The sequence below is a fragment of the Pelophylax lessonae genome (assembly GCF_965119305.1).
Source record: "Pelophylax lessonae genome assembly, chromosome: 1".
Taxonomy (NCBI): Eukaryota; Metazoa; Chordata; class Amphibia; order Anura; family Ranidae; genus Pelophylax; species Pelophylax lessonae.
Window position 1 is genome coordinate 522848953 of NC_138768.1, and position 26045 is coordinate 522874997.

At 39.2% G+C, this 26045-nt stretch overlaps 2 protein-coding genes across 2 annotated transcripts in view; one reads left to right on the top strand and one right to left on the bottom strand.

Moving 5' to 3' along the window:
• CXCL13 (C-X-C motif chemokine ligand 13) overlaps positions 1-2539 on the top strand; it is a 57713-nt gene extending 55174 nt beyond the window's left edge. Inside the window, exon 4 of the mRNA XM_082275504.1 lies at positions 2504-2539. Within this exon, the coding sequence (XP_082131630.1) occupies positions 2504-2509 (6 nt within the window). The 3' untranslated portion in view covers positions 2510-2539. The remainder of the gene's footprint in view (positions 1-2503) is intronic.
• Positions 2540-12730: 10191 nt separating this feature from the next.
• CNOT6L (CCR4-NOT transcription complex subunit 6 like) overlaps positions 12731-26045 on the bottom strand; it is a 153415-nt gene continuing 140100 nt past the window's right edge. Inside the window, exons 12-14 of the mRNA XM_082275492.1 lie at positions 25253-25480; positions 17625-17827; positions 12731-13463 (exon numbers count right to left, since the gene is read on the bottom strand). Of these exons, the coding sequence (XP_082131618.1) occupies positions 13251-13463; positions 17625-17827; positions 25253-25480 (644 nt within the window). The 3' untranslated portion in view covers positions 12731-13250. The remainder of the gene's footprint in view (positions 13464-17624; positions 17828-25252; positions 25481-26045) is intronic.

Sequence of the window (26045 nt, forward strand, 5' to 3'; positions counted from 1 at the left end):
CAGCAATGAAAGCGGTGAAAAATAGAATACAAAATGAATGTAATTGAGTGGGCAGATGGGACAAAGATTGGAGGACACAATAGTTATGATGAAATGGTCAGCATAAACAGTTAATAAGCTGGGCGTAGGAAGATGCCGAGTAGGGTTTAAAGACCAACTCCAGGCTATGAACCCTGCATTGGTTTAATAGGTATTTCTTCAGACCACATAGTTGTCCAGTGCCTACTTGATACGAACATGGTCTAAAACATCAGGTTTGCTTTAGGTATATGGGTTGCTAAAATTTGTGTCAATACTTCATAACAGTACAGAGTTGGTATATTTAGATTTTAAAAAACAAGAGATTAGAAATGTTGCTTATCGCAACCTAGTAAGTGTCCAATTTTATTTTACAATCAGCATCAGAAACAGACAGGCCAAAACGGATTGGTTGCTCAAATTGAATTTGCAAGGATTAAAAAAAAAAAAAAAAAAAAAGAAGAATTAGGTTGTTTGGTTTAGGCATCTGGCAACCAACCTACACCTTGGCATTTGTGGTTTTGCCATTAAACACCAGTAGTTAGTGGGAGCACCAATTTGTAACAAGAATGTAATGGCCGTAAACTATAGATGTCTCATGTAACATGTTCCCGATCGGTCTTCTGCAGCATTATCTTCAACCATGCCTGAAGCACATCCTGAAAGGATGTCTATGGAAGACAAACACAGAGCGCCTCTAAGTGCAGTATTTAATAGAATGATGTGAACACAATAGTATAAACTCACATGGTAATAGACATTGGTAGGCTATGACAGCTCCGGCGGTACATAAGGGAGATGTTGATCCAAAAGGTCCCGGAGAGATGAAAGTCTGTAACGAATCTAAAATATATGAAAGTCTAATGTTTATCAGTACATTACAGAAAATAATGAACTTTATCACAATATGCTAATTTTTATAAAATCACAGGATACACTGTTGGGTCATAGAATAATAATAAAACAAGTGTTGGATCAAGAGTAAATGTCTGGGAAAGATATTGGCTAGAAACATGCACCCACAGTAAAGGGTGTATGTAATAAAGTGTATAGATGAGCAGTGTTCATCTATACACTTTATTACATACACCCTTTACTGTGGGTGCATGTTTCTAGCCAATATCTTTCCCAGACATTTACTCTTGATCCAACACTTGTTTTATTATTATTCTATGACCTAACAGTGTATCCTTTTATTTTTTTTATATATATATATATATATATATATATATATATATATATATATATATATATATATATACACATACATACACACACACACACACACACGTATAATTTTAGACTTTTTATATGTCATTATGTATCCAGTACCGAGAAGTATAGTCCACTATCTCCCTTGGCGCTCCTGTTTACATCTAGGTAGCAGTATAGTCACCTCCCCCTTGTTTGTTCCCTTACCATATACAAGGCTTCTTCTTATGCCCCATACACACGTGCAGATTATCTGCAGACTTTTGTCTGCAGACTTACCTTTTCTATGTAGTGCAAGGGCCTGCCGGATTGCATACAAATTGAAAGTGTTTAGGTTTGACCTCATATTATATGGTTTTGGTAAGTCTGCAGACAAAAGTCTGCAGATAATCTGCACGTGTGTATGGGGCATTAGAATAACATATCATCATACACTTGAAAAAAAGAGCGCGCACGCCCACTGTGAGCCTTGCGCGAGCTCTGAAACGCGCCGTGTCACCACCAGCTCCGGTGACGTCACGCAGCGTGCGCTGCGTTCCAACCTGGTCCCTGGACACTAGCCGAACCCGGAAGATCCTTCGGCCAGCTTCTTCCCGTCAACGGAGAACACAGTACCGGCTACAGACTTTCATCTATCCAGGACCTTTTGGATCAACATCTTCTCCCTTATGTACCGCCGGAGCTGTCATAGCCTACCAATGTCTATTACCATGTGAGTTTATACTATTGTGTTCACATTCCATTAAATACTGCACTTAGAGGCGCTCTGTGTTTGTCTTCCATTGTATCTACCCACAGAATTGACTTCCCTGCGTCTCAGAGCCAGCCCTTGCAGCAGTATTGAACTTTTTTCTCCTCCACACAGTGACTCCTTTTTGGGACATTGTTTTTATATTGGACCTGAATACCCTTCACCCACTCACGGCCATGCAAGTTTTCCATTACATGAACTACAATAGAGCCCTTTGCTTTTTACTCCCATTAGCATTTATCCCACCCCTGAAAGCCTACTTCTCAGAGCGCTTGTTTTCTCTCCTTTGAAAGGATGTCTATAGTCTAGAAGTCTTCTATAGCCTAGAATATTGAAGAATATGTGCAATCTCTTGGTGATGTAAGGGTCCACTGAAGCCTCACATCTCATAAGGTCACCATAACTGGTTTAAGAATTGGTTTGACTATAAAAAAAGGTTCACGATTTTTGTAAAAACTAAAATTTAGTGGGCTTTAAAGCAGTTGCATTGATTTAAAAATAAACATTTTCTTTCCCCTCTAGAAATGACAAAGGAGAACCATCAAGAAAGATATAAAAGTCTTCTAGCAAGTATAGCCAGCTACAATCCCTGCCTGCTCATCTTGGTCATTATATAATTTAAAGGATGACTTAATATTGAATTATTCAGGAGATATTTCTGCAATTAAAAAATATTTGCCTTTGGACATGAGCTGTAACCAAGACTATAATTAATACTTACCCTTTATCTTTAAGGCTAATCTATTATTGGCTTGCAGCTTTTAAAGCTCTTATCTTGGACATTCATAAATAATGTGTTGACTGCAGATATTTCTGGTTCCAGAGCAATCATATAGTAAATGCAGTCCTCAAAATGGTTTATGTCTCCCATGTAAGGGCACCATTATCGGGACATCAGCTGTACATCTGTCTGATATTTAAGATGTTTGTCTAGTGCAGGGCACCACAAACTTTAGCTAGGAGGTCAAAACCAGCCCTCTGATGGAAAAAGGGGACTTTGGGGAGTCTTATGTAAGGGGGACTCTGATGTAATGTAGAATTTAATGCACACTAGCGAAAGGGGAGCTTTGGTGGGCTCAAGTCTATTTGGAATAATCTTTGCTTTACAATTTTTATATTGTTCTAAATCATATGAATTGCGAAAATAAAAAGCAGTTAAAAAAAAAAAGTGTAACTTATAAAATTTGATTCTTCCATTTATAAGAATGATTTTTTCAGTTCCATCCAAAAGTACAACTTCCACTTGAAATACTGCTGACCCCACCCCCCCCGACATGCCACATTTAGCATTTCTTTTTTTAGGGGGGGGAGCAGGTACTTAGGATTGACAGGTACCCACTCCAGCCGCCTAGGTTCACCTCCCCCCCCCCTCTCCTTCCCTGCAATCTTTTAGGACACGCCACAGGTCCCAAAAGATTGCCAGGCCATTCACAACGTGCACTGCGACCCGCGTAAGCGCAGTGCGCACCCGGCTGTGAAGCCGCAAGCTGTCACAGCCTGGTGCCCACAGTAGAGATGCCGGCGCCGCCGAGAGGAGAGGTGAAGGAGCAAGGCTTTAGGCGGCCGCATTGCTGGACCATGGGACAGGTGAGTGTGTGTTTATTAAAAGTCAGCAGCTACTTTGTAGCTGCTGACTTTTAATAAACACAAAAATTTGTGGAACTCCGTTTTTTTAATCAAACACATAGCTTAGAATGACGAGATGCATTGGTAGCTCATGAATACCAATTAAACCTCATAAAAGAGGGATAAATTAACTACTTACAAACACCAACAGACAAAAAAAAAAAAAAAAAAATGACAAAGAAATATGCAGTTGCAAAATGGCCTTTTATTGCCTACATAGATGGGGGTAAAAAAAAGGTACACAAGGAAACAAGCAATTATTTAGCCCTATACATCATGTGTGAGCAGTACCCGAACTCCAAAATGGATAAAGTAATTTGTCATCAGAAATAGTAGTTTGAGGTTCTTCGGTACCCCTCTTCTCTTCAGCTGCCACAAGTCTAGAAAGCAGGACTAACAGTGCAACATTTAGGCTGGATTCTGTATTGTTCACATTTGTAATACTATGAGTTTCCAGAGCACACAGCAGATTTTATACATTACATATTGCCCAAAAATACCTCAGCTGTGCGATCCAGACTCTTGTGTTAAACTGCAGTAAATACAAAAGTTTTAAAATGGCTGGTGATAGCTAATCCATTACAGATACATTCCTGAAAGTACTGTAACAAAGACCCACTGCTGTAAATCAGTTGAAAGAAATGTTTAAGTAGTTTTGCATATTCATACTGTGTAACAAAAATAAAAGCCACACTTAGCAATATTTTTTTTCCTTTCCACTGACTCAGAACATCGCTGTACATTTTTTTTTATTTTAAATGAGTGGTAAGCTCAGGCACTGTTTTGTTCAAACTTAGTTGTATAAAGCCTGCCATCAATGTAAAACAGGGAAAACATGCTTAAAAGGGGAGGTGAAAAACACATGTTCAAGGACCATCCCCATTAAAAATTAGAACAGTTATTGCACCAGTGTCATGTCATCCACAATTACATTGCAGGCAATATTCAAAACAAAAATGAAACCTAGTGCAATGTTCATACATAAGGTCAAGAATACATTCCATTAAACCCCTTTTAAAGTCGTGGATGCCAATCCCTTTGTGTAGAAAACTGACAATTCTGTGATGCAATTGTCTAAAATACAATAATATCCAGCTATACAAACAATGAATTCTGACATTTGCTAAACTTAAGAAATCATATCAACTTACTATACAGAATAGGTTATGGTGTGACATTTTTTTGGGGGGGAGGGGGTGTAACAAATTTCAGTGCAAACACATGATTTGGTGATTTTAGAGAAACATGATGTTAAACCTATGACATGGTCCTGAGCTTAGCACATCAGATACTATAACAGTAAAATGCTGCAGATGCAGAAATATACAAAAGTGTGCAAAGAATTGAGGTGTCAATTAAGGGGATAAAATGACAAGCTATATTGGCTGTACAGTCTGGCATATAAAAGGCTTAAAAGAAAAAAATATATATATAACGGAACGTAAAACCTACCTTCCACACAAGTTTTACAGAAGAAAAAAAGTATTGGTGTCTCGCAGAAAAACAAAAAGGTATTTAAGGGCCATTTCATTTAAGGTTAAGATGGAATAATCAACTGGCCGCTCAGCTGGTTTAGAGCATGATTAAATTACAACTACACTTTTGAGTAAAATACATACATAAAAGAGCCTAAACTTTTTACAGTCATGTTTCTCTTCATATATTACCCTCGTAGGTCCCAGCCAGGTAAGGATAATTTCCAGAGGAAAGGTATTTGGGATTTGTAGAACTGTCTGCTTCTACTAAAACATGACAATTTATATATTTTTTACAATATGAATGTATGCAAACCTCAGTGTGATCATGATATTTGTTCATTTTTAAACTCTGAGATTTGAACCTTTGGTACACACCTGGCCCCAACATGCTAAACTATGAATATTCCAATATGACCTTTTCTACAACACACAAAATACTTTATCCTTGAATTTTTCCACTTGAATTTTAATGAGTTTACCAAGTTAAGATGCAGGTTTAAGGGTTATGATCTTCTTTGCTGCGCCATCTTGCAAGTCACTGAGCTGGAACAATACAGGTTGTGCACAGACCTCAGCCGTTGCAAGCTCGTTCCAGATCAAGTGCAGCAACAATGACAGCTCAGTACCTTTAAAGGCAAATCAGCAGTGGAAGCCTACAGATTTCTTTCCTGGTAGGTTTTCTTGAAAACACCCAGGTTTTAAAAAGGAACTCCTTAAAGAAATTCCTAAATATCAAGCGCTTTTACTCAGAATGAGAGAAGTGTATTTTGCACATTACGGAATGCTTAGTGTTGAACAGTGGGAAAATAGAAAATGATGGAAGGCATCAACAAGAGAATTTACAGGGCAACATAAGTCAAAGTGCACATTGCACTTTAAAAAAAAAAAAACTGTGTAAACACTTCAGATTTTAGAAACATTTATTTCATCTTGTTTTGTGAAATAACCAAATTCCTTTGGTAACTTTAAAGTAAAAAATGATGTAAGGTTTTAATGAAAAACACACAGGATTACTGATGGCCAGTGGGAACAAAAAGGTTTATTGCAGTCTTATTATAAAACACTTTTGGGCATGATTCAATGGGGAAAAAAGTTTTACAATAATGATATGTAGATTTCAAAAAACTACTTGCTGTTGGATCTTAAACTTGACATTACTGCTGTGTGCGAAAACCAGATTTCTGTGGTCACGCGATGAATAAATTGTAAACTACATGCTTCAGCTTTGCTGTACAGAAATCTCAGATGTCCTGCATTACTAAAGGGCAGCCACAGCCTCCAAGTGTTTGGTTCTTTAGTGGACTAAAGTAGCAAAGCAAAAAGGGACTCTAAAATGACTTGCTAAAGGAGAGCGCGTGACATTTTAAAGCAAATGGCAAGTATAGGTTAGAAAAGTGAGAAACGTTCAGGGAGATACCAAGTAACGTATACCATGCTGAGTAAATGTTTAGGAGTCAGAGGAGCCAAATCTTATCAGCTAAGTAATGAAAGCCATTAATAGCTTGGGGGGGGGGGGGGAATAGAAAAAGGTAAATCTTTTCCAATGCACAGCTTCACTTGAAGCAAAAAACACCAACGAACGTTTATGGTTCATTACAAAAATCACGATGAAGGTCTTGGTGAAACAAATAGATTCCACTACAGCAAGATAAAAAGAAAGTGTAGCTTTATAACAGTATTGTACAATGCCACTACATCCTACACATACAAGCACATGGATGGTGGAGGTTGAGCTGGCTCAAATGTAAAACATGCCCGCAAAAAGGTTTTTTTTGTTTTTTTTTTCCACGGTTTCATTTTTTATTGAAAAATATTTGAGCCTTGGGTGTAAAACAAAAATATATATTTATATATAACTCTCAGAGATGAAAGTATATCAAAAAGATGTGACTATGTTGTGCCAGTTCTGAGGATACTGTATAACAGAATCGACAATCTTTTCACCATGTTAATACACAGAAAATAGAAAATAGCTATCTCATACATTTTATTACATAAAATCACTTAAAAAATCATCACCCTGAAATAGGGTTAAGATTTTTATTTTTTATTTTTTTTCTGCTTGTATAGGCAGTGCTGCTGGTTAAAAAAGAAAAAAACAAAAAAAAAAAAAAACAAAACCATGACATCCAGATAATCGTGAGATCTGGGTGAACATAGGACGTTATTCAAAACCAAATTCCAGTAATCGTACAGGCCCTGAGGGAGCTGCAGGAAACCCAACACTTAAACTCTAGCTACAACTTTTCCAACCTGTCTAGGGCAATATATAGGTAGGCAGCTGTAACAATTTGTTTAGAGACTGGTTTAGTTAGCACATGAAGCTGAAATATAAAGAACAAAAAAAAAAAAAAAACACATTCTACCAGATAGTCATCTCGAATTTGTCAGGTAATACACAACACCATTTTATTTTTTTTAGAGGACAGATTCCAATGGTGGCACAGACAGGATCAACATGGTATAAAACAGGAATAATATCCAACCACCTCCATGGAAATAGGTTTGGAATAGAAATCTTTATAAAATGCATCAAAATTTAGGGACAATTTGCCTGATGAGGTGCACTTTAAGAGTGAACAGCCACTACTATTAAAGAGAATGTGCTCCCATGTGATAGAAGTAGCTAAAAACTCTTTATGGAGGAAGGAGGTCCAATTTCATGATTTACGGAGACATGAAAAAAATGTTTTATGCATCGTGGTGCCCATTCCAGGCCTGGGAGGTACATGTGGAAAATAACATGGAGTAAACAGCACGTATTAGTCATTCAGGTCAAAAGGTGTGACATATGACATTTACTCCATCCAGTCCAGAGGCTGATGGATGAAGGTGAACTGATAAAATAGGGACAGGGAGCTACATTTTCTATTCAGACTGCTCAAAATCTAAAATTGTTTTGACCAGTCAAAATGATCATCGGGGAACTTAGCCTGTACAGTTCCACTGACCAACAAAGTATACATGCATTTCCAGATAGACATTTCAATGCCTAAAGAAAAACTCCAGTTCTAGTGGAAAAAAAAAAAGGGGGGCAAGACTGCATTATATTGCAAATTACAATTTGGGGGAAAAAAAAAAAAAAAAAAACATGCATCAGTGGCACTACTGTTTTTTTACATGATTCTTACCAACCTAACTCTGTAATGGGTATACAATGCCTCAGTGGCCTGAGCTACAGCCAGCCTGATGCATTGGACATCCCTAGCAACATGCTGAACTGAAAATTATATCTTTGGATTATGGGTTGCTGCTTATTCCCACTAAACAAAACTGGGGTTTTACTTATAATATTCAAAGAATGTTATGTGAAAGAGTGGAATGTATATCCAGAAATACACAAATTTACTTGAGGACTTCTCTTTTGCATTGGCCAAGAAAACCAAGTAATTAAAAAATATACATATCAAAAGGGTCAGTCCCTTGAAAAGTCACATTTTAAATAAAGGTGTAACATGATGGGCCGAGTAGGTCTTGGATATTTTAAGAGCAAGACCTCCTGCCCTATATATAAACTGTTCCCATCAAACTTGGATAGCTACGACCCACCTATCTGTTCTCCAGCATCTTGACTCACATAGGGCAGAATATAAAATTAAAAATCCAGCACGGAGAGTTGGAACCCCCCATAAAATCATGGCCAATGCATGTGTGCACCCAGGAAATAAAGCACAGAGCTCTCAAACTCCAATGTCAGGAACTCTGAGGCAACTTAAATTATTAAATCTCAGTTTTGGCAGATTCTAAATAGTTATGTGGACTGACCCTTTTAAAAGATATTTAGGACAACATCCTGAAGTATATTAAACACTGTGCCAGTGCAAACGTTATTCCTTGAGCAAATTCACTCTTTCAAAGTGTGTATGAAGTGTTAGAAGACTTTAAACACAAAAATTTTGCATATGTAATTTTTCCATTTATTTACTTCAGTTAAGGTCATTAAAAAAGGTTTTATTTATGAATATCTTTACAATCATTGAGATCAGACACGATAAGTCTGATGTACAGGGCAACCACTGAGAGGGACCAAAAAAAAAAAAAAAATATATATATATATATATCAAAAAGACAAACCACACTATAGGATATTCTGAATCCAGATCCAGGTTTCTCCTACCAGGTCCCACCAAGTTTATTTTAGCATAAAAATACATTAAATCGGCTTTCAGAAAAAAAAAAAAAAAAATAATAATATATATATATGGACTAAATGGATGAAAATGAAAGGAATGAAAAAAGAAAAAAAAAAAAAAAATAAACTTTTGGCAAACAAAAAGTAAATCCCTTTGATTTTTAGAGGGGTCTGCAAACTGTCTCGACCTCTGGTGGTGAAGGGGTTAAAAAACCGAAGAAACCTAAATTTCATTTGTGTAACAAAGCAGCTTTGATCAATTTAAAAAAATCACAGAACGTCTTTATAAAATAGCTCACAATATGTTTTATTACCTCTAAATGTATAAACTTTAAAATCCTCACACAGAAAAAAAAAAAAAAAAAAAAAAAAAAAAAGATTGCCAATGTACAAAAAAAAAAAAAAACTGATCATTTTTACTCCGCTATCAATGTACCACTGCAATATTAATGATAATGGGCACAGCCTACTAAATACACTGTGGTTACACCAATAACGTTCTCTTAATAGAAAACAACAGGTCACAATAGGTCACGTGGCATCACAAGGACTTTTTTGATGTCTTCCTACCTATGAAATCCAAGTACACAGTGTTACCTAGTCCAAACTGAAATCCACAAATGGTGGCTTGTTTGAAGAGTGAATTAATATTGCTATAAGACAATATCAAAGCGTGTAACATGTAGCTCGATGTTGCCCATTTAAGTGAATTTACCAATGCACATGCAACAAATCTTCTTAATATGGGTATTTTTTTTTTTTTTTTTTTAAAGAAGGGTCCTCTTCTCCAGATGTGAAAATACATCGTGCCAGACCTCAGGATGTTCACAGATAATTTGTGCTACAACACACTTTTTCCCAAAAACCAAAGAAAAAAAACCAAAAACAAAATAAATGGAGCAGACTACCAAGATTGTAATCTTTTGTCCGGTAAATTTTCTATATACACTTAAAAAATCGTATATACAGTACCTGAGAAATAGTAAATGCAGACAGTCTTACGTTTTTTTTTCTTTTCCCTACAACCTCTAAGATGTTACAGTAAGCCTTTGGGTTTGTACTCTAAGGCTGGGTTCACATATGTGCGGCCACGGGTTCGAGCCAGGGGCACGGTGCACGTCTGTTCACTGGTTCAAGTGCGATTCAGGTCCAAATTTTTGCCTGAATTAACACTTGAACTGGACCCAAACACGCACAGGACCCTTTTAAAATCCGCTCCGTGGCCGCCCCGGACCAGTGTGAACCAGCTCCATTGAGAGACCTGGTCCCACTTGCCTGTCATGCAAATCTGATGCGGGGAAGCCTGCACCCAATTTGCATATATGTGAACCCAGCCTTAATCATTCTGACACATTCTCTTCAGGATACGACTGCTATTGGTACATTAGGTATCCATTATCCAGCACAAGGTCTAAAGTGCATAAGACTGTTCTTGCTCTTTTCAGTGTCACCCCACCAAAACCAAACAAATTCTCTCTTCACACGAAGCGTGAGAACCCAAATGGTTGCAATTAAACAACACAGACTGAGAAAAGCATCTCTCATGCAACTTTATAAATAAAGCCCAAGACAAATGTTGACTTGTTTTTACAACAGCGTTTATCCACTAGCTGCAATTTATTGAATGCACCTTAAAAGGCTTGAAAATGTGTTTAGGATGTATAAAAGCTGTGTGTCAGTGTCAACGACTGCTTTCACCATAATGAGCAACTGTTCCTATGGTGAAAACCTGCCTATGCCTTGGAGCTGCTAGACAACAGGAACAATAGGGATAATAGGATCCTTTTTGAGAATAATCTTTAGTTTTCAGTTGAGCACTTGAAGAAAAGGCTCTTGTCAAGTGGTTTTAAACAAGATGGATAAAAACCGACAACCTTTTCTGACAGATGACATTACCAACGCTACAGGAAACAAAAGGCACACATGACAAGCTATGACAGAGTAAACCTACTTACTGTAATACAGTGCACGCAAGTTGAAATCCAAGGTACCAGTGATATTCATCAGTATTACAGTGGACTAAATACTGACCATAAATCTGTCCCAACAAGCACATAGACTAAATTCACTACACAAGCCAATGCAAAGACTGGGAAATTCACAGGTGCACAGACGGAAGGCAGGCTCTCAAGCTACAGCTTCTGGTTGCTGGTCTACAAACCATTTTATGTATTCCACAAAGGTTTGCTAAATCATGCCAAAGCAGCATTTCTTCAAATCTTCAATTTTAAACTGAGTGGGAAATCGTGCGCACAATAAAAAAAAAAAAAAAAAAAAAAAAAAAAATGCACATATGAAAATATCTGCATTAACAGATCTGGAAAAATATTCACAGAGGCACTTCGGAGAGTTGGTATTCAAGACGTGTGGTTTGTAAGACAATGCTAAACTGTTCTGTATAAGCTGTATGCAGGATGGTCCACAAGCAGGTGGAAGCTACTATTTTTGGCTAAACTGGTGAATTTGGTGTGCACTCTTCTGCTAGCGCCAATTCAAATGGACCTTTTTATTAAAACATTCAAAAAAGCAGATGCCTTCTGGAAAGTGATCACGTTCTGGTACAGAATAATAAAGTGCATTGAAAATTTTGATTAAAATCAGTTTTAAAAACATAGCAGCAAAAAGCAGGACAAAAAAAATGTTTGCAGCTAGAGGCCTTCCAACTAGTGCAAAGCTATTCATCTAAGACATCTTGCAAGAATGTTTAACCCCTTCATGGCCAGGTGTCTACATTTTTGAAGACCTCACTCACTACAAAATATAAATTGAATATAGACTGCTGAAACAAAAAAAGGGAAGGTAAGTTTTAAACAAATGTATCTGTATAGTTTTCAATGTGCCAAGAATCTTTACAATGGAGAACATTGATGAACTGCCTATTCAGATAAAGAAACATCCCAGCTTATAAAAATGTAAACTACCAGTGCTTATGTCTTAGGTGGGAATAGTAAACATGGGAAATAAGATCTGTATATACAAGTGTGCCTGTATTACCCGTGTGTTGTCATGACTGTGCTCACCATTTATGTTTGGTAACACGACAATGCTCAAAATTTGGTGCTCTGACATTCAACTCCTCAAAAACTGTGATGCCACCTGGCTATGAAGAGAATGCTGAAGGTTATTCAAGCTATATGATACAGAGATGGCGCAAAATAGTGTCATGGCAAGGACTGTAGATATAAGTGACATCTTTGGTTACAAATCTATTAAGTCAAACACACCTTTGGCCTAAATCCAAAGACCCCCCACCCCCCCAAAAAAAATGTTGCATTTAATGCATGTCTTCTAAGCAAGGATGCTTGTACTAAAAGCAACTTTTCATTGGTGAACGCAAGAAAAAAAAACAAAAAAAAAAAAACAAAAAAAAAAAAAAAACAGTTGCTGCTTGAATACGTTAATTCTCTTCACAGCCAGTAGTTATCACACACCATGTACAGGCTTCTAACCACCTCTTTCCCCACTATAGACACTGATGCAGAGGTGTAAGAGAGCCACAAGCGTATTACAGTCAGATTGTGCTTGATTGGATACGGAAAAGCCAATATAACCTTGGTTAACTGGGCAAATCATGTCAGTTTTTCACAGTCTAAACATAACCTATTTTACTTCGGACACCAGTGGAAAATGGAGTTATGACTCCTGCCAAGTAATCAGAAGAGAGAAGCTAATTAAATGGGAAAATAGAAAGGGAGTGAAAAATGTCTTGTATCTAGCAGTCGTTGATAACCGTATCTTGTACAAGACAAATAACAGAATGAAAATATGGGCAGTAGAAAAAAAAAAAAAAGGTTAAGCTTTTTAAAAATGAACAAAATACACAGCTGGGGGGGGGGGGGGGGGGGGGGAGGACAGCTTTTGTACCAGCCCTAATTCCAAATATTGCCTCCCTGCAATAAAATGCAGAGCCACGGCGTTGACAGGAGGGAAGGAGCCGTGAGAAAGCAGCTTAAGGTTGGCCATACTTCACTCCTACAGATTCTTTTACAGGTATACAGGTCCATGAGAACAAGTGCCCAGCTGTCAGCCAGCACTACCTCCTGCTTGGCAAATGTACTCCGTTAATAAGAGGCAGAAGTGGAGGGTGGAGTTCCAGCTGCGTTAACAGTGAGAAGTGGTCAGAAGGAATATGGGGGTGAGGGCAGCCAGTGATGTTGTTCTCCGTCATCCACTGAGGATCTAAAGGCCCAAGGACACCAAGAACGTCCATGTGTGTCTTGGAATAGAAGATGTAGTCAATGACACCCTAAAGTGCAAACAAAAAAATACATGAAGCAAATTAGTAATCATCAGTTCAGCTCCAACATACAGTATACAAGAGTCAAGTTCAGAAGCTTTTACTTACAAAACCTTAGCGGTTTCATTTTATGTTCTTTTTAAATTCCCTATCTGCAGGATTTTACAAAAGTACATAAGGGTGACTGCCTACCTAAAAGTGATCTTAAAAAAAAAAAAAAAAAAAGAATTTTTTTTAAAAACAGGTTCTACTTCCCTCCTCTGTGCAGTTGGTTTTGCAGAGCAGCCCAGATCTTCCTCTTCTCGGGTCCCTCTTTGCTGCTTCTAGGCCCCTCCCTCCTGTCGAGTGCCCCCACAGCAAGCAGCTTGCTATGGTTGCACCCAAGCTGACCTGCAGCTCCGTATATCCATTCAGACACAGAACTGCTGTTCGGCCCTGCCCCCAATCTCTCCCGGTTGACTGACTGACAGCCACGGGAGCCAATGGTGCCGCGGCTGTGTCTCAGCCAATCAGGAAGGAGAGTCCCGGGCGGCCCAGGGCCATCGCTTGAGAGAGATGGGGCTCAGGTAACCATTAGTGGGTGCTGTGGAAGCAGCTGCACAAAGAAGGGTTTTTAATCCTAATGCATACAAAGCATTAGATAAAAAAAACCGTCTGACTTTACAACTCCTTTAAAGTGAAGGTTTAGTGAATGTTCACCGAGCAAGGCGAAACAGCGTTTACTTTAAATACGCAAATCGCATGCCAAGAAATTTTAAAAAATACATAATTTTCCTTTCCCACGATTACATGGCTGGAGTCCCAATGCCTGGAGATTGTTTCACCTCTATTACTAGGCTCAGTAAATATGTATGTAACTTAGTAAATGAGTAACCACTCAAATAGCCATTACACAGGAAGGTACTACACATAAGGGCCGCCAATGTTTTGCAGGTATCTGGGCCCTGGCATAGACTGGCGTTGGGATATAGGAGTGCGCATATTTGCCAGTTGTGGCTTAGTAACACTGCCTCCTAAGATAGCCACATCACAGCAGCAGGGGCCCGATCTTGACTGGAAACCCACAAAAATTAATGAAAACCATACAAATATAATAATGTATAAAATTAAATTTTGGATAGAGTAAGGGGGGGTTATAGCCTCTGTTGGTTCATTTTTGCCATCTGTGTCCCATTGTTGAAGTTTACCTCAACTTCCTGTCCTACTGGTAAAACAGGAAGCGAGAAGCAATCCCTGTAATATAAAAAGGGAATCCATTGGAGCTACCCAGTTCACCAGAACTAATGTCCCCATTGGAAGATTGCCTCTCGATTACTGTTCTGGGGAAAACCCAAAATTTGGGATATTCTTTTGCTTTCACTTTTGAGGTTAATGATAAGCAGGACAAATAGATGAGGGGGAATCTCCAAAACAGGGAAAAGTAGCAAAAAAAAAAAAAAAAAAAAAAAAAAAAAAAAAACACCCTGACAGGCTTTCTAAACCCTCTCCACTCTATCTAAAACTTAAAAAAAAAAAAAAAGTTTTGCCTTTAGTCCAAGGGTCAATAATGCTATAGGATGTAAGAAAAATGATATACGGGTTCTATATCCAATAAAAGGGAAAAGCAAGAGTTTAACATTTTATTGGGTAAAAATAGGAAACTTCTAAAAAAGTAGCAAAAGATGCACTTGTAAGAACAGTCAGCAAGTCCCGCTGGGCAGCTCTGGAGCAATCACGCTGTGTGGGTGTCACAGAGTGTATTCCAGCACTTTCTAGTAGACACAGGAACATGCTTAGCGAGATGACGTCACCTCCAGTTGAACAGTGGATGTGGCACACGTTTGGAGTACGTGTGCTCCATCAGGCCTGATGCATGGCCGCCAGTGATCCACTTCGTGACACACACATACCAGGATCGCTCTGGAGCTGCCCAGCGGGATATACTATTCTTAAAAGTGTACATTTTTATAACCTTTGAGTTGCCTTTTTTTTGTTGAACAAAATGTGTGTCAATCCCTTGCTACACTGGCGCTGTTCCCTTTCTTCTTGTCTTCACAGAGTCCCCTTTCAAGCTCTTTTGGAACTGGCTGCCCATAAGCACAAGCACTTTTGGAAAGTCTATATATTTTTAATATTCAAAATGGGTATAGAAAAGAATCACCCCCCTTTAAAATGATCATATTTTGTTGCTTGGCAGCCTGAAATGAAGACAAACACAGTTTTTGTTGTATCCAGCTGTAATTACTCACAGGTCAGAAAAAAAAAAAAAATAAAAAAAAATCACTGAGTTGGAAAAACCTCCCATCCTTAAAAATGAGTTATAAACTCAATCAAGTGTAGCGAATAACATTCTCAATGGCACACAAAGCCATTTGACATTCAACTGATCAGCTGTGGTCATTTTGATCAGCTCAACATGAAATGGGCTTCCTTGGAGCATTTCAGTCCCTGATAGTGCAACTGAAGCAATAAACTATGGGTAGCAAGGCATGGCGAAAAGATCTCCAGGATAAAGTTGTGGGCAGGCACAAGTCCGGTGAAATTCAAAAAGCTTTATTAATGACTAAAAGCACAGTGAAGTCCATTAAGAAGTGGAAGGTATTTGGTACAACACAGACCCTCCCTGGATCAGGACGTTGCTCCAAACTGGATGAAAGAGCCAGGAGTCAATGGTTCAGAGAGAGGCTACCAAGAGGCCTACAGCACCTCTGAACCAGTTGCAGGAATTTATGACAAAGAGTGGTCATTGTGTGCATGTAACAGCAATATCACAAATTATCCACAACTGTGGCTGGTATGGAAGAATTGCACAAAAAAGCCACTTTCAAGACCACATGCAGTCACGACTGAGCTTTGCCAAAATGCACTTTGAAGATTCTAAAGCCACATGGAAAAACGAGTTATGGTCAGATGAGACTCCAATTGAATTATTTGGCCTCAACACCAAACGATACATGTCAGAAATCCAATCCAGCGCACCATCCAAATAACACCATTCCTACAGTAAAGCATGGAGGTGGTAATAGACTGGTATGGGGATGTTTCTCTGCAGCAGGGACTGGAGAACTTGTCAGGGTAGAAGGAAAATGGATGGGGCAAAATACAGTCACATTTTTGAAGAAAATCTGCTGCCCCCTGTCATGTGGGAAGGTAAACCTTCTTCCTGTTGGCAATTTTCTGGCAATGACCCAAAGCACACAGCAAAAACAACCACACAGTGGTTGAAGAAAAAGGTGAATGTGCTTGCATTGGTTAGTCAGCGCCCAGACTTAAACCCCATTGAAAATCTGTGAAATGACTTGAAGACTGCAGTCTACGAACGATTAACATAAAATTTAACTCAACTTGAGCAATTCTACAAAGAGTGGGCAAATATTGCAAAGTTAGTAGAGAGACATATCCTAACAGACTTAAAGTGGAGTTCCAGCCATTCACTCACCTGTCCAACGGTCCAGCGATGCGGCCGCCCGAAGCCTCGATCCTCTCCCTCGGCATCACTGCTGTGGGCACCCGGCTGTGACAGTTTGCGGCTTCACAGCCGGGTACCCACTGCGCATGCGCGAGTTGCGCTGCGCGTCTTGATTGGCCGGCAATCTTCTGGGACCTCTGACGTGTCCCAGAAGATTGCAGGGAGGGAGGGGGAGAGGAGAACTTCCGTTCAGGGCGCCGCGGCGCTCCGAGCTGAAGTGGGAGCGGGTACCTGTCAAAACTAGGTACCCGCTCCCCCACCAAAAAAATTACATGCCAAATGTGGCATGTCAGGGGGTCAGGACTCCCTAAAGCGGAAGTTCCACTTTTGGGTGGAACTCCGCTTTAAGGCTGTAATTTAATTAAAGCAAAGAGGTGGGTCAACAAAATACTGACACAAGGGGGTGATCTTTTCCAACTCAGTGAATCAGTTTTTGATTTTTTTTTTCTGACATGTTGGTGTTATATCTTTCACTTGAATGTTCTAAATTGCATTAGTAAATACAGCTGGATAAAACAAAAACTGCGTCTTCATTTCAGGCTGCCAAGCATCAAAAGGTGATTTTAAAAAAGTGAGGGACAGTATTGTCTTAAGCTCTATTAGCACAGATTGCCTTTCCGGTTGGGTGCCAAATACTTATTCTCTCAGTTATATTTTCTTTTTTTTTTGCCACTTTGAAGACAGACCACATTTAATCATAATACAGTACATAATCAACATACCTTGAAATCAAAGGTGTAATTGGTGTAAGGCATCAAGTTGTTTTCATAGGCGCTCCTCAGTTGGAAGCCATGAGTAATTCTTCCATCCGGGGTCCCATTCTTTCCATTGCAGCTGAAGTTTGTGAGACACTCATTGTATCGAAGTTCCTTAAAGTCCTTGTGATTGTCAGCTACCACGCCATTTGTCAAATACTCCACCACGCCTGTGGAGCAAAACAAATGTTAAGACAATGCTGGGCAAAAAAAAAAAGTCAAAATGGTTTGCACATTCCCAGCAGCACTGCACATGAAAAAGTAAGAAACATTGCAGGGTGAGCTAAAACGTACAAAGTACTCTAGTATATATATTATATTATATATAGTCCAAAAGCAAGACAACCCCCTGCCATTTTAAACACATGTAAATATTCTTTACCATCAAAAGGTTTAAAATAAATTTCTAAAAAACTTTATATTGCAAAAATATACTTTAAAACCTTTATAATGCAGCGGAAGGTTTTATCCCCTTAATGACCAGTAGGGATGATCGAACGGTTCAGGTCGACCATCGGTTCGACCCGAACACTGACTGTTCGAAATTCGGCCGAATTCCGAACTTTTTGCTGAAAAAGTTCGGAATTCAGCAACCAGAACCGACCAAAATGCAATGGGACAGGAACTGGGCTTTAAAAGCCCATGATTGGACCAGAACCATCAGTAAAAGCCAATTGAGGGGGCAAGAGGATGCTAGGAATGTGATTGGAGTGACTAGGGGGTCCAGAGGCCAATCAGTAGTGAATACGCCCCCCAGTATATAAGATAGCCCCACCAAATCTCTAGCATTGTAATACAGGGGCTGTGGAAGAGAGTGGAAGCAGTTCTGTTACTCCTGCTTCAAAAGTGTCATTTAGCAATTAGTGTGAGGAAAGGGATATCTAGTGTAGTTAGAGTACTATTTTCCACTATAGTTAGATTCAATAATCTAGTTTCTGTAGGGAAAGTGTTAAGTGTTAGGGTGACCGTAGTGTAGTGTAGGGTGAACTGACTGACTGCTATGCCAGGGTGACCAAACCCTTCCATGTCAGGGTGACCGCCATAGAAAAAAGATCATTTGTATTAGAATTGCAGTAGAGCAGGGTAGTGGCTCCGCTACTTTCACACCTGGCCATTTTTGTTGCAGGCGTTTATTGGGCTTTTTTGTGGACGTCTTTGGAGGCAGGCATGACATCTGAACTTCTGTATAGGGGTATATATACACACACACACATATATGTATATATACACACACATATAGGTGTGAAAGTAGCAGAACCCTATGCCTGCGCTAATGAAATTATTTGCAGGCATAGGGCTCCGCTCCTATCACACCTATATGTGTGTATAAATGCATATATATATATGTGTGTGTGTGTATATATACCCCCTATACAGAAGTTCAGATGTTATGCCTGCCTCCAAAGATGCCTAAAAAATGCCCAAAAAAACGCCTGCAACAACACACCTGGGCGTTTTTGTTGCAGGCATTAGGCATTTTTTGGGCGTCTTTGGTGGCAGGCATAACATCTGAACTTCTGTGTAGGGGTATATATATATATATATATATATATATATATATATATATATATATATATATATATATATATATATATATATATATATATATATATACCCCTACACAGAAGTTCAGATGTTATGCCTGCCACCAAAGACGCCCAAAAAATGCCTAATGCCTGCAACAAAAACGCCCAGGTGTGTTGTTGCAGGCGTTTTTTTGGGCATTTTTTAGGCATCTTTGGAGGCAGGCATAACATCTGAACTTCTGTATAGGGGGTATATATACACACACACACATATATATATGCATTTATACACACATATAGGTGTGATAGGAGCGGAGCCCTATGCCTGCAAATAATTTCATTAGCGCAGGCATAGGGTTACGCTACTTTCACACGTGTGTGTGTGTGTGTGTGTGTGTGTGTGTGTGTGTGTGTGTGTGTGTGTGTGTGTGTGTGTGTGTGTGTGTGTGTGTGTGTGTGTGTGTATATATATATATATATATATATATATATATATATATATATATATATATATATATATATATATATATATATATATACACACACACACACACATATACACACACACCCCAACACAGAAGTTCAGATGTCATGCCTGCCTCCAAAGACGTCCACAAAAAAGCCCAATAAACGCCTGCAACAAAAACGGCCGGGTGTGAAAATAGCGGAGCCCTATGCCTGTTCTACTGCAATTCTAATACAAACAAAACAATCTTTTTTTTTCCTGGTTCTTGACATGCTACAGAGCTGAAACTTCACAGGTACACTTTTTAGACCCCCCCCCCCCCCGACACTAAATCCAAAGAAATCTCTTTTTTTTCAATAATTTTTTCAATTGGCTCTCTATAAAAAACGACAATTTTTAAGAACTGTTTTTTGTGTCATTAATAGTCCCTGGGGCATGACCCAGAACCCTAGGCACTTTTTAGGGGCATTTATTGGGTTTTAGGGCTTCAAAATTGTGTTTTTTGATTACCGAAGTTCAGGTCCCATTGACTTCAATGGGGTTCTGGAATCCGGACCCGAACTTTCGGTAAGTTTGGGTGTTCTGGTCGAACCAAACTTTTCAAAAGTTCGATCATCCCTAATGACCAGGCCATTTTTTGCGATACAACACTGTGTAATTTGACTGATAATTGCGCAGTCGTGCAACGCTGTGCCCAAATAAAATAGGTTATGCCCTTTTTTTCCCCACAAATAGAGCTTTCTTTTGGTGGTATTTGATCACCTTTGCGGTTCTTATTGTTTGTGCTATAAACAAAAAAAAAAAAAAAAAAAATTTTGAAGAGGAAAAAAAAGAAAAAAAAAGTGTGTAGTAATAATATATCTATCCATCTTTTTTTTAACTTTCTTTCTTTCTATAAAACACAGCCAATGAAAAAATAAATAAATAATTAATAATTTTTCATCATTTTAGGCCAATATGTATTCTGCTACATATTTTTGGTAAAAAGAAAAAAAAAACCCAATAAGCGTATATTGATTGGTTTGTGCAAAAGTTATGTCTACATACTAGGGGATTTACGGCATTATTTTCATTTTTTTTTCTAGTAATGGCGGGGATCTGCGATTTTTAGCTGGACTGACATTGCGGCAGACAGAATGGACACCTGACACTTTTGTGGGGACCAGTAACATTTTTTCAAAAAGACTTTATGCAAACTCACTGCAAAAGTATATTCCCATGGGTAATAAGTTTAAAAGGCTAAAAATAAAACCTATGTGGCTCACGGCAAAAGTTAAAAAAGCTATAGATAAAAATAAAAGAGCTTTTAAAAAATATAAAAATGAGGGAACACCATCATTGTTTAATTGTTACAAAGAATATAACAGAATATGTAAGAAGGAAATCAGGAACGCAAAAATTCAAAATGGACAGATTGCAAAAGATAGGACAAACCCCAAAAAATTCTTCAAATATATTAACAGTAAAAAAAGGTTAGGTCTGAGCATGTAGGCCCTTTACAAAATAATCAGGAGTGGGTGACTGGGGACAAAGAGAAGGTAAAATGTATTAAATATTTCTTCAGCTCTGTATATACAAAGGAGCATGGGGGAGCTTATGACCTTAATGAGGACAGTATTGACACTGTCCCAAATGATCCACAATGGCTCAAAAGTGATATGGTCCAGAAATATTTAGACAGCATAAGGGCGGATAAAGCTCCTGGACCAGATGGCATTCCCCCACGCATCCTAAAAGAACTGAGCGCTATAATTTCTAAGCCTTTGTTTCTAATTTTTAGGGACACGTTAAGGGCTGGAATAGTACCACTGGATTGGCGTAGGGCCAATGTGGTGCCTATATTTAAAAAGGGATCAAAGTCTTTGCCAAGTAACTATAGACCTGTTAGTTTAACTTCTATAGTTGGGAAGATATTGGAGAGTTTAATAAAAGACCACACAAATGAGTTCTTGCTGGAAAAAAATATTTTAAGCGACAGACAGCATGGATTCATGAAAGACAGAAGCTGTCAAACAAACCCGATTTCTTTTTAAGAGGTGGTAAGTAAAACCTTGGACAGAGGGGTGGCTGTGGACATAGTATACTTGGATTTTGCAAAAAAGTGTTTGACACAGTTCCCCACACACGGCTAAATGTGTAAGGTAAAGTCTACTGGCTTGGAAAGATCCCCACACATGGCTAATGTGTAAGGTAAAGTCTACTGGCTTGGAAAGATTGGTTTGTAATTGGATAGAAAATTGGCTAAAAGATAGAATTCAGAGAGTAGTGGTTAATGATTCCTACTCGGAATGGTCTAAAGTTATCAGTGGTGTACCCCAAGGTTCAGTGTTGGGACCCTTACTTTTTAATATCTTTATAAATGATATAGGGTCTGGGATTAAAAGTAGCATTTCAGCCTTTGCAGATGACACCAAGCTTTGCAGTGGAAAACCTTTACCGGATGTCTCCAACTTACAAGCTGACCTCAATGCACTGTTTCATTGGGTAACTGTGGCAAATGAGGTTTAATGTTGATAAATGTAAAGTTATGCACTTGGGGGCTAAGAATATGCATGCATCATACATACTAGGTGGAGTAGAACGGGGGGAATCCATAGTGGAGAAGGATCTGGGTGTTCTGGTAGTTCATAAGCTTAATAATAGTATGCAATGCCAAGCTGCTGTTTCCAAAGCAAGCAAAGTCCTTTTTTGTATTAACAGAGGTATGGACTCCAGAGAGAGATATAATTTTGACCCTGTACAAATCATTAGTAAGACCTCATCTGAAATATGCAGTTGAGTTTTGGGCACCAGTTCTTAAAAAGGATATCGGGGAACTGGAGAAAGTGCAGAGAAGGGCAACCAAGCTGATAAGAGGCATGGAGGAGCTCAGCTATGAGAAAAGATTAGAGGAACTGAATTTATTCTCTCTTGAGAGGAGGAGATTAAGGGGGGATATGATCAACATGTATAAATACATAAGGGGTCCATATAGTTAACTTGGTGTTGAGTTGTTCACTTTAAGGTCAACACAGAGGACAAGGGGGCACTCTTTAGGTCTATGGGAAAACAGATTTAGTCTCCAAATACGGAAAGGTTTCTTCACTTTAAGAGCTGTGAAAATGTGCAATAGACCCCCTCCAGAGGTGGTTCTGGCTAGCTCACTAGATTGCTTTAAAAAAGGTCTGGATTCCTTCCTAGGTCTACATAATATAAATGGGTACTAAAATTTTTTTTAGGTAAAGTTGATCCAGGGAATATCCGATTGCCTCTCGGGGGATCAGGAAGGATTTTTTTTTCCCCTGCTGTAGCAAATAGAATCATGCTTTGCTGGGGGGTTTTTTTCCGCCTTCCTCTGGATCAACAGCGGGTATAGGATTGTGTATCTGGGATTGTATGGTTGGGTATTCAATACTGTTTTTTGTTCTTTTTGGTTGAACCGGATGGACTTGTGTCTTTTTTCAACCTGACTATGTACTACAGTAATCAGTGCTAAAATATGCACTGTTACTGTACTAATGATACTGGCAGGGAAGGGGTTAACCACAGGGGCGATCAAAGGGCTATGTCCCTAGGGGATGGACTGACTAGATGAACACAGATCTGTGTTCCTAAATAGCAGGAACTAGGGATGCACCGAATATTCGGCGGCCGAACATTATTCGGCCGAAAATAGAGAAAATAGCACTTTCAGCGTTCGGCCGAATAAGTCAAAAGGCCGAATAATTTTGAGCCGAACAATGTCAGCTTCCGCCCTGACCGCTCACCTTCCTCATTGCGGCTCGGGGCTCCCTTCTCACACGCCGCCGGTGTCCTGTCCGGCTGCGAGTAGGGGGTGTGACGTCACGCGCGCGTCCCGCCCCCTGCTCCTGACTGCGGCTCCTTCACACTAGGTCCACGCCCCGCCCCCCTGTTCGCGGCTTTTGGCTCTGGCTGCAGTTCAGGTATGTGATGTGGAGCTGAGCACATTTGGGGGAGAATACGGTAGCTGGCAGCTGCACAAGCATTAGTGTGCAGACTGCTATATGTTGTTGCCACTTGCCATGCTCATTACATTAGAGTGCCCTATAAAGTGCCCCTTAAAAAAAAAGAAAGAAAAAAAATGTGCCCAACAGAGTGCTCCCTTGACATAAAATGTGGCCATCAGCGTGCCCCTTATTTTATGCTAAGGGACATGCTGATGAGCATATTTTATGTTAAGGGGCACTCTGATGAGCATATTTTATGTTAAGGGGCACTCTGATGGGCATATTTTATTTTAAGGGGCACGCTAATGGGCATATTTTATGTTAAGAGCAACGCTGATTTAAATGTTTTGTTTTGCCCATCAGAGTGCCCCCTAACATAAAATGTGCCCATCAGCGTGCCCCCTAACATAAAATGTGCCCATCAGCGTGCCCCCTAAAAATTGGCAAAATAAATGGAAAAAATGCAAAACACCGCGTTCGGTATTCGGCCTTCGGCCAAGCATTTCATTATTATTCGGCTTCGGCCAAGAATTTCATTTCGGTGCATCCCTAGCAGGAACACAAGATCACTGTGTTTATCTCCAACAGAACGGTGGTCTTCCTTGTATACATAGGCTGACCACCGTTCAGTCTCTTTGTGGAGCGATCGCGGGTGGTGCGATGTACGCCGGACCCGCTGATCGGCTCCCCCCTCTGACCAATTAGTGCGCGCCCTCACTGGCTATTGCACGAAACGACGTACAGGTATGTTATTTCATGCAATAGAGCCAACTTGCCGCAGTTTATATACTGCTGGCGGCCGGCAAGTGGTTAAACTATTTACGTATTCTTAACAAGCTTTAAAAACAAGACCTCAATCGCCCCTCTAGTGGTTTGTACTGTGAAGTAATTCATTCCTAAAGATCCAAGCAAAAACTCAAGTTTAGTTTCAGTCGTTTTCTAAGAGCTTAGAGACACATTCTTGTCATTTACATTTGAAGGCTGCAAAGAATCGCTCTCAGTAAAAAAAATTCTCTACCTCAGTTACATTTTTTTTTTTCAGGATATGTACATAGTTTAGTGTGCATAATCGGGACACTGGTTTACTTTAATATACCACTGGGCCCAGTGTAAAGCTGAATTACCACAATTGCACATAGACAATATTCTACTGTCAATGCAAAATCATATGTAAAAGCAAATATCCAATCTTTGCCTCGAGTCCTACAGGATTCTTTTAAGCATTGCATATATATTTTATGGTTGCTGTGATGTACATTATACAATCTCTCTATATCTTTATTATATATATATACATATATATACATATATATTATATATATATATATATATATATATATATATATATATATATATATATATATATATATATATATATATGAATAAAACAGATAAGATAAGGCAAAATTGCCATAAAACACCTGTAAAGGATTAAAAAGGACACACAGGAAACTGAGCAAACGGGACGTGTGTGTGTGTGTATATATGTATGTATGTGTATATATATATATATATATATATATATATATATATATATATATATATATATATATATGTGTGTGTGTGTGTGTGTGTGTGTGTGTGTGTGTGTGTGTGTATATATATATATATAGAAATGAATAAAGGCTTCAATTCGCTAGTCCCAATTAATTTTACCTGAATCTGGTAAAGAATTTAGATCAGCACACAAGACAAAGGGGATGGAATTTGGATCAGGTGCAGGGCTGCCAGGTCGGCTTGCAGCCTTTTCTAAAATGCTTTTCAACTCGGACACAAACATCATAGTTTGGATAAGCTTGACATCAGAGTACTCTGGGTCCCAATGCATGTGGGCATTTGCTACCATGAGTAGCTGTTTTTCCGTTGAATGATGGGATTTCATGCCTAAGATAAACAAAATAATGTTATTCAGATGTGCCTAAAGCCAGTTAAGCCCCCCCCCCCCCCGACAAAAAAAAAAAAAAAAAACATTTCTAAAATTATTCTTTAAAGTTGATTTCTGGATAGGGTGGTAAAGAGTTCTAACCTCTCATTCTGTATCTCAATTGGGGGGATTCACCCCCTCTGTACTGGTGACCAATCTCAGAAAAAGGGAGAGGAAATCCAAAATGTTCACTGTCTACACGGCAAGTGGCAATGGGAATGCTTCCAATGGGTACACTTATTCTGGGGACAACTTTCTTAGAGGATGTATTCCCTGGTTTCATGACTCTGCTAGCAAAGTATGGGTTCCATTAGTAAACACTGGCAGGGCAGAAATCTGGCAGGGGCCCCCTGGATTACTGCCAGTTCCAGAGCACTCTCTGACTGGACCTGCCCCGACTAGATCCTCCCTAGCTGTCTGGGATTGACTGAATGTGACAGGTCACTAGGCTCCCCAGACATCTCCTCTGGCACTCCTGGGAGGTTATCCCTGGTTTCCGCCAGGGGAAGAGCAAGGCTTCTTTGG